The 10053-nt window shown below is 42.1% G+C and overlaps 1 protein-coding gene across 3 annotated transcripts in view; it reads left to right on the top strand.

The window, feature by feature from the left end:
* The first annotated feature begins 572 nt into the window (after positions 1 to 572).
* corin (corin, serine peptidase) overlaps positions 573 to 10053 on the top strand; it is a 31725-nt gene continuing 22244 nt past the window's right edge. The window contains exon 1 of one of the 3 annotated variants that reach the window (XM_053482381.1): positions 573 to 720. In XM_053482381.1, coding sequence (XP_053338356.1) covers positions 661 to 720 — 60 coding nt within the window. In that variant the 5' untranslated portion in view covers positions 573 to 660. Of the gene's footprint in view, positions 721 to 7649; positions 7848 to 8891; positions 8961 to 10053 lie in introns of those variants that run through there. The other 2 variants (XM_053482382.1, XM_053482383.1) reach the window with 2 other exon arrangements.

Below are 10053 nucleotides of genomic sequence, written 5' to 3'. Positions count from 1 at the left end.
TGTGTTTAATAGTGAGGGGAAGAGCATTTACACACACACACACACACACAGAGTCATGTGACCTGATGAGTCCAGACTGAGCCTATTCCAGAGTGATGGGCGTGTCAGGGTGAGAAGGGAAGGACATGAAGCGATGCTCCCATCATGCATAGTGTCCACTGTACAAGCCTCTGGAGACAGTGTTATGATCTGGGGTTGATCAGTTACTCAGGTCTAGACTCAGTAACGTTATGGGGCAATAAAATGAAGTCAGCTGACCACCTGAATGTACTGAATCACCAGAGGATCACATCTATGGAGGGTTTAGATCCCTCAGACATTCCAGAGCACGAGGAATCATTTACACACATAAAACTGGACACCACAGTGTGTGTGTGTGTGTGTGTGTGTGATCAGAACTAAAGCGGACTGAGTGAAACGTTAGAGTGTGAGATACAGTGTGCTCTATCTGGTTGTGGGCGGGGCCGCAGCGCAGTGAGGGGGCGGAGTTACCAGGGCTGTTATGAGCGCGAGGCAGGCGTGCGTCCCCGGCTTTAATTAAGAGGAACGTGCGCGTGAGAGACAGACAGACAGACAGTTCCTGTTATTCCGCTACACCTGTCTCACCTCCTCACCTGTCCGCGCGCTACCCCGAGTCTCCTGTCCTGCCTGCGCGCGTGCATGTGCTCCACCGAGAAACTGCGCGCGCTCAGCCTGGAGGAGCCGCACGAGCACCCGGAGGTAAGGAGCACGCGCACACACACACACACACACACACACACTCTCTCGGGGTGCTGTAAGGGTTTATATATCAGTGATGTTTACAAACAGGAGTTTATTTCTGTATCAGTTAATATTCTAATGAATAACGAGGGTTACTCGGAGCGCGCGCGCTAACTTCAGCTCTGTGTGTGTGTGTGTGTGTGTGAGAGAGAGAATGTGTGTGTGAGAGAGAGAAAGTGTGTGTGTGAGAGAGAGAGTGTGTGTATGTGTGTGTGTGTGAGAGAGAGTGTGTGTATGTGTGTGTGTGAGAGAGAGAGTGTGTGTGTGTATGTGTGTGTGTGAGAGAGAGTCTGCATTCCCGCTCTCATTATTTATAAAAGTTATTTAAATAAATCCTATTGCGCGCGCGCACACACACATACACACACACACTTTTAAAATGAACTCAAATGATCAGGCAGGTTTAGTCCCCTCAGTACTGTTCCCCAAACTAAAGCTGTTCCCCTTACACCTCACCCTGAAATAGTCATTATTATTATTATTATTATTATTATTATTATTATTATGTAGATGATGTTTATTGTACAGTACACACATCCTCCAACACAAGCACTGCTTTCTGTTTCAACACACACACACACACAAACACACACATACATAAATGACTTATATATACATTTTAAGTAATATTAATAACCTAATAAATAACAAACACATAAAAACAGTGACTAAAATTATAATTTTTATACGACTTTTGGTCAATTAGCTTTTCTTGCAGTTCTCATATTTTTTCATTTAAAATAGCTAATAACATTATATAATTATAATATTGTATAATATAGATTGTATTGTGTAATAACACTAGTGAGACACTGGGATAAGTGTATTAGTGTATCAGGGGATTATATAGAGAAATAAAGCGAGTTTTTACTCTCAGAAATGTGTTGTGTTATTCTGTACAATCAAACGTCCTGCTTTGACTCGAACGGCCTCATAAAGAAAAAAATAACTACAGTTGGAGTTCTTGTTGTGGCCCTGATCTGTTACTCTGATTAGGCGACAGGTGTGTAACCTACAGTGCTGAAAATACTGGTACGTGTTAAAGCTCAGATTTTGGGAATTTGTAAGAAAATTAAACAGATTTTTTTTTATTATTATTAAATAATAATATGCATCAAAATATAATAATGTATAAAATATATCATTTTATTAATTTTTATTTTAAAAAAAATTGATAATTAGTAATGTAACTCGTATTAAGCAATTTATCTGAAGCTTGTCGTCATAAGATCAGAATTTCAAGTCATTTTCAGGTGTGTAAATGAAGGTGTAACTATAAAAACCTTTAAATGAAGAAGTTGGAGGAAGATCTAAGAAGAAGACATGTAGCACTGTCCTCTCGTCTGTGGCGGGTCACTGGTGCCTGAGTCTGAGGCTCAGTCTGTTGATTCTGTGAGAGCGCTCGTGTTGTTACGGAGCTGTGTTTCCTCAGCAGCCACTCACTGACCTCTTACTGCTCTTTGTCCTCTTCCGCAGTTCAGTTTTACGATCTGACTAAGTTTTACTGCAGCTGATTTTTTTGTGACATAGCGACCTGACCGTAACGTAGCAACAGTCACTCGAACGCTTATTAATGAGATTTCAGTTCTGCACTGTTTCACTGTTTAACCTCCTGCTTTAAAAGCTTCAGATCCCGTGCAGTTAGAGGTGAGAGGCGTCCGCATTGGACTTAGTGACCAGAGAGTAAAGTCAGAGCCCGTCCGATTCCCATATGATCATGTCGCTGCACAATTGTCCTGCTAAAGTAATGAATTTATAGCTAAAATTATGTTTAAAATACCTGAGGTGAAGCATGACGACACATACCCACACACACACATACACACACACAGCATAAAGAATGTGCTTTCTTACGTGACATCAGGAGAGGGAAAAACTCTCATGAGGAAATTCCCAGGAGTTCAGTAGATTCTCAGTGTTTTTGGAAATATAACCCACCTGGGCACAAATGTATACAGGCAAGGAAAAGAGAAAAATATTCGTCTTTGCTAAAAATAATTAATTATTGCCTGCAGTTATTCTGACTTTACCATCACAATGTCCTCTGTCTTTGCTGTAAAACACTCGACCCTCACTATATTGTTACTCTATGCTCACTGAATAATTTTATCCTCATTGTATATAAGTGTCACTCTATTAGCTGTATTGTTCCTCTGTCCTTATTGTAGCTTAACTCTATCCTCACTGTAGCGTTACTCACTGTAGTGTTACTCTATACTCACTGTAGTGTTACTCTATCCCCACTGTAGCGTTACTCTATCTTCACTGTAGCGTTACTCTATCCTCACTGTAGCGTTACTCTATCCCCACTGTAGCGTTACTCTATCCTCACTGTAGCGTTACTCTATCCTCACTGTAGCGTTACTCTATCCCCACTGTAGCGTTACTCTATCCTCACTGTAGCGTTACTCTATCCTCACTGTAGTGTTACTCTATCCCCACTGTAGCGTTACTCTATCCTCACTGTAGCGTTACTCTATCCTCACTGTAGTGTTAGTCTATCCCCACTGTAGCGTTACTCTATCCCCACTGTAGCGTTACTCTATCCTCACTGTAGCGTTACTCTATCCTCACTGTAGTGTTACTCTATCCCCACTGTAGCGTTACTCTATCCTCACTGTAGCGTTACTCTATCCCCACTGTAGCGTTACTCTATCCTCACTGTAGCGTTACTCTATCCCCACTGTAGCGTTACTCTATCCCGACTGTAGTGTTACTCTATCCTCACTGTAGCGTTACTCTATTCTCACTGTAGCGTTACTCTATCCTCACTGTAGCGTTACTCTATCCTCACTGTAGTGTTACTCTATCGCCACTGTAGCGTTACTCTATCCACACTGTAGCGTTACTCTATCCTCACTGTAGCGTTACTCTATCCTCACTGTAGCGTTACTCTATCCTCACTCTAGTGTTACTCTATCGCCACTGTAGCGTTACTCTATCCTCACTGTAGCGTTACTCTATCCTCACTGTAGCGTTACTCTATCCTCACTGTAGTGTTACTCTATCGCCACTGTAGCGTTACTCTATCCTCACTGTAGCGTTACTCTATCCTCACTGTAGCGTTACTCTATCCTCACTGTAGCGTTACTCTATCCCCACTGTAGCGTTACTCTATCCTCACTGTAGCGTTACTCTATCCTCACTGTAGTGTAACTCTATCCCCACTGTAGTGTTACTCTATCCTCACTGTAGCGTTACTCTATCCTCACTGTAGTGTTACTCTATCCTTACTGTAGCGTAACTCTATCCTCACTGTAGTGTTACTCTATCCTTACTGTAGCGTTACTCTATCCTCACTGTAGTGTTACTCTATCGCCACTGTAGTGTTACTCTATCCTCACTGTAGCGTTACTCTATCGCCACTGTAGTGTTACTCTATCCACACTGTAGCGTTACTCTATCCTCACTGTAGCGTTACTCTAGCCTCACTGTAGCGTTACTCTATCCTCACTGTAGTGTTACTCTATCCTTACTGTAGCGTAACTCTATCCTCACTGTAGTGTTACTCTATCCTTACTGTAGCGTTACTCTATCCTCACTGTAGCGTTACTCACTGTAGTGTTACTCTATCCTCACTGTAGCGTTACTCTATCCTCACTGTAGCGTTACTCTATCCTCACTGTAGCGTTACTCTATCCTCACTGTAGCGTTACTCACTGTAGTGTTACTCTATCCCCACTGTAGCGTTACTCTATCCTCACTGTAGCGTTACTCTATCCTCACTGTAGTGTTACTCTATCCCCACTGTAGCGTTACTCTATCCCCACTGTAGCGTTACTCTATCCTCACTGTAGCGTTACTCTATCCTCACTGTAGCGTTACTCTATCCTCACTGTAGCGTTACTCTATCCTCACTGTAGCGTTACTCTATCCTCACTGTAGTGTTACTCTATCCCCACTGTAGCGTTACTCTATCCCCACTGTAGCGTTACTCTATCCACACTGTAGCGTTACTCTATCCTCACTGTAGCGTTACTCTATCCTCACTGTAGCGTTACTCTATCCTCACTGTAGTGTTACTCTATCGCCACTGTAGTGTTACTCTATCCTCACTGTAGCGTTACTCTATCCTCACTGTAGCCTTACTCTATCCCCACTGTAGCCTTACTCTATTCCCACTGTAGCGTTACTCTATCCTCACTGTAGCGTTACTCTATCCCCACTGTAGCGTTACTCTATCCTCACTGTAGCGTTACTCTATCCACACTGTAGCGTTACTCTATCCTCACTGTAGCGTTACTCTATCCTCACTGTAGCGTTACTCTATCCTCACTGTAGTGTTACTCTATCGCCACTGTAGTGTTACTCTATCCTCACTGTAGCGTTACTCTATCCTCACTGTAGCCTTACTCTATCCCCACTGTAGCCTTACTCTATCCCCACTGTAGCGTTACTCTATCCTCACTGTAGCGTTACTCTATTCCCACTGTAGCGTTACTCTATCCTCACTGTAGCGTTACTCTATCCTCACTGTAGCGTTACTCACTGTAGTGTTACTCTATCCCCACTGTAGCGTTACTCTATCCTCACTGTAGCGTTACTCTATCCTCACTCTAGTGTTACTCTATCGCCACTGTAGCGTTACTCTATCCTCACTGTAGCTTCACCCTCACTGTGACATTCACTTCTCCCCTAGTCTCTGTCTTCTGGCATGTTGTTCCCTGCACTCCATCTGTTGGCTGTGTCTCAGTGTCTTTGATTCCAGCTTCTGTCTCCTTATCTGACCTCTAACTTTCCACTCCATGTGTGAACAAGGCACTAATTTGCTATTGTTATCTATTTTAATCAGTAATAAACTTGCCGCATATAATGCTATAAAACACTGAAGAGGTAATAGATTGCAGTATTGTCTTTATTCGTGTTGTTGGTTATAACTGAATACCTTTTCCGTGTAAACTGCTGGAGCATGTGCTGTATTTAGTCAGACTCATCTGCAGCCTCACGCAGCTCCTTCTATTTTAATCTAAAAGGATTAATAATGTAAAATATTAATGAGACAATAATTCATAATAATATCAATTACAAATTATTAGTGATAATAATTATTATTAATATAATATATGATCTAATAAGAGTTCGTAAGGAACAAGGTGTGAGAGCCTGCTCAGACTTTTCTCAAGTTTCTGAAAGTTCATCAGGGATATAATTAGAGAGTTGTCAAGGTCAAGGGTCATCATGTGACTACAGTTGACTGACTTCAATAAAAGCTAAATTATTATTAACTGCAAAATGTTTTTATTGATACGTTTGACAGAAGGGAGAGGGTTCTCAGTGATAATGCAGATTTTTTTTTAAAAATCTCATCAGACTTAAAAATGTCCTCACTTACAAGCATTATCCTAAACCGAGGCCACGTCCCAAACCCCACACATCGCAGAGCTGCATCCCACTGCCTGTGGGAGTGTCCTCAGTAGAGTAGTGTGTGGTTTGGGACACAGCCTGTCCTCCTCGCTCCCTGTTGGTGTAACTGAGGAGACTTGCTGCTTCAGCCCCAGTTTTCCTCCACGTCCCTAAAAATAGTCCGAGCTCTGAGCTATGGAAAGTGTGAAGGCGAAACATACCTAGATAAAAATAGGCGGCTAAACTGAAGGGGCCTCTGGGTCTTAGCTACCCCCCAACATGTGCTTACACACAGACACACACACATTCAGACACACATAGAATTGTGTATATATATATATATATATATATATATATATGTGTGTGTGTGTGTGTGTGTGTGTGTGTGTGTGTGTGTGTGTGTGTGTTTATCCAGTGACATTAATTCGGCAGCTGTGAGAACCATTACAGGGTTACCGTAATGTTTTGTCACTTTCTGTAGCTACAGTATAAATATAACTTCTGGTTCTGACCCACTAAATGCTTCTTAATAATATGAAACTTACCAAAGCCACTTCCAAGACCAAGAGTCCCCTCTTTAATGTTTTATTAGAGAGGACAATTTCAGTTGTGTTCTTCAGAAGATTTTATATGTACAGAATCAGGGCTACACACACTGGAACATATAGAATGAGGTAGGAATCTGAGGTAGAACAACAACACACACACACACACACACACACACACCATCCTGAGAGAACAGAGGTTACTGGAGCAGTGTGTTTGGTTGTTGAAAACATTGTTCACCCACATACTGTAACATGACAAAATAATTAATAAATTAATTAAATTAATTAATGTTAAATAAAATCTTCTAGTCAATGTAAAAAATAAGTTATTACTTGTGGTCATTAGATTTGATCAGTTATTACTTTTATTTGTCTGTAGTGTGATTCAGTAGATTATTTAATGATTCAGTGATCTAATTGCATTGCTTATAATTAAAGATAATAAAATAGTAAAATTAGGAAGATTTCTTCAAATCACATAACGCATCACACCAAACCATCCGTCTAGACGTTACTGAATCTCCTGCAGTCCTTAGATCTCTGCCTGAAGTTTAATCTGCACCATCAGTGAATCTAAATGTGGAGTAAAAGTGATGTTATGAACAGTTATGTGTGGGATTTAATAATCTACTGTAAAATAATCTACTAATGCGCTACTGTCTCAATGTAAACAAACACCTGTACCAATAGATATTAATTAGAAAAGATAAAGTGAATATTTTGACTGGGATAAATAATATCAAATAATAATCATCATAATATCACTGATTACATTAAAGATCAGATTATTATTAACTTTAACATTTTATTTCTTTATACAGACTCTGTGTAATAAAGTGGTGTTTATTTGCTCGGTGTGTGTGTGTGTGTGTGTGTGTGTGTGTCGGTACCCGGTATCTTTAGGACCCAGCATGCGCGTGCACTCAGCAACCGGGAGTGTGTGTGTGTGTGTGTGTGTGTGTGAGAGAGAGGACCGAGCGCTCGGTGCGCGAGCAGTCTTCTCGCGGTGTGTGTGTGTGTGTGTGTGAGATTGAGAGAGAGTGAGCGCGCGCGCGTGTGTGTGTGTGTGTGTTAACGTGCGGTCTCTCCGGTACCGGACACACCGGGAGTCTCGTGAGCGGAACACAGGCGGTGTGTGATGTCGGGACTCAGCGCCGGTACCGGACACACACAGTATTAGTGCGGCGGTGACAGGTGTGTGTGTGTGTGTGTGTGTGTACTTCTGCACTAGATACAATGTCATATAATAATAATAATAATAATAATCTGAAAAGTTTATGTTGTTATACCGGCTGTTTATATTTACATTATTATTATTATTATTATTATTATTATGATTATTAATCAGCAGTGGTGTTTAAATGATGTTTATTATGTATTATAATGTCATTGTTACAGTCAGAGTTTCGTGTTCATATTAAGTACTGAAGGTTGTGTTTTTGTGGATCTGATGTTTGTCCATTTGTTTGTTTGTTTGTTTTTATTTATTATTCCAACACTGAGTTTTGTAGTCACTTGTTTTTTCACTTGTTCACTTTTCTTTGTATTTATAAAACGTAAAAAACGTCTGCACCATTTATACTGTCATTAATAACATTTAATACTGATATTTATATGATGTTTATTATTATTATTATTATGATTATATATTATTATTAGTGTTACAGTCAGAGTTTAGTGTTTATATTACTCACTGTTATTACTGACAGATGTCTTTCTGCAGATCTGAGATCTCGCCATTTGTTTATTTGTTTGTTTGTATGTTTGTTTTATTATATCTTCACTGAGTTTTGTAGACACTCTTTTTATTTCCTTTGTGTGTGTGTGTGTGTGTGTGTGTGTGTGTGAGAGGGAGAAAGAGAGAGAGAGAGAGCAGCTCTGTGTGAAAGGAAAATTATGTCCGGAGATGTTTATCAGATTAAATTGCAGGGAAACTTCACATCTCGAGCTGAAACACAGCGTGCTTAACCTTCTGGAGCTATCAGCCACTCCATCCAGCCCCCACCCCCCCCACCAACCCCTCCTGTCCTCTGTCACCCCCAGCCCTCCCGCACCAATCCCCCCCCCCCCCCCCACCCCGTCCTCTGTCACCACCCCCCCCTCCCCCAGCTCTCCTGCTGTGTGCAGCTGGAGTAAATTTAGAGCTGTTTCTTATTAAATAGATGCATTGACCGTGTCACATACTTATCTCCGAACTGTTTTGTGTGTGTGTGTGTGTGTGTGTGTGATGGGAGTGCTGAGCGATCCTGATGCTCCACTCACACACTGACGCTGAGCCCAAAGCTGCTTTGCGCCTCAGTGGAGCAGGTCAGTACGCGGAACTGAACATCACTTTATGGTTCTTCATTGCTCCGCCCCTCCATGAGAACAGACCCACGTTCATCAGCGTGTAACGAGTTTAATGCAGTTTTAGCTGATTTAACTGGAACCCGTTACACTGTGTTCCACCGAGCTTACACTAAACCAGTGTTTTCTGTCTTAAATACAGGACTTGGTGGCGTTGGCGAGTGGTACTGTTGGTGTTAACTATGTTATTGGTTGTGTTAGTTTTTGTGATGTTTTCAGTGGGGATGGTTTTGGTGCGGTTACCTGGGGTACTGTTTCTGTGGGTGTTGATGGTGTTATTGGTGGTGTTGGTGTTGAAGACGTTATATATCCTTTATGAGCTAATGATGTTTATGGTTTTGGTGCTGATGTTGCTATCGATGGCTTCAGTGTTATAGGCGGTGTTGGTATTGACTGTGTAATCTGTGCTATCTCTCTTGGTGGTGTAAATGGTGTTAATGGTTGTGTTGCTGTTGTTATTAGTGGTGGTGATTTGTGTTTGTGTTGATGGTCTTATCTCTCGTATCAGTGTTGACATGTTCACCACATGGTGGTGGCTGCTGGCGGTGCTGAAATTATTATTGGTGTTATTAGGGGTGGTGGTGTTGTTGACTGTGTTACCAGTGGTGTTGGTGTAGATGGTGTTACTGATAGTGGTGGTGGTGTTATAGATGGTCTTACAGGTGGTGGTGTTGGTGTTGATGGTGTTACCAGTGTTGGTGGTGTTGGTGGTGGGGGTGGTGTAGATGATGTTACCGGTGGTGGTGGTGAGGGGAGGTGTAGATGGTGTTACTGGTGGTGGTGGTGGGGGTGATGTCGATGGGGTTACTAGTGGTGGTGGTGGTGGTGGGGGTGGTGGTGAGGGGGTGGTGTTGATGGTGTTACCAGTGGTGGTGGTGGTGGTGGTGGTGTCGATGGTGTAAGCAGTGGTGGTGGTGGTGGTGGTGTCGATGTTTTTACCAGTGGTGGTGGTGGGGGTGGTGGTGGTGTCGATGTTGTTACCAGTGGTGGTGGTGGTAGTGTTGATGGTGTTACCAGTGGTGGTAGTGTTGATGGTGTTACCAGTGGTGGTGGT

The sequence above is a fragment of the Clarias gariepinus genome, chromosome 22, assembly GCF_024256425.1.
Source record: "Clarias gariepinus isolate MV-2021 ecotype Netherlands chromosome 22, CGAR_prim_01v2, whole genome shotgun sequence".
Taxonomy (NCBI): domain Eukaryota; kingdom Metazoa; phylum Chordata; class Actinopteri; order Siluriformes; family Clariidae; genus Clarias; species Clarias gariepinus.
This window is presented reverse-complemented; position numbering and strand designations above follow the sequence as displayed.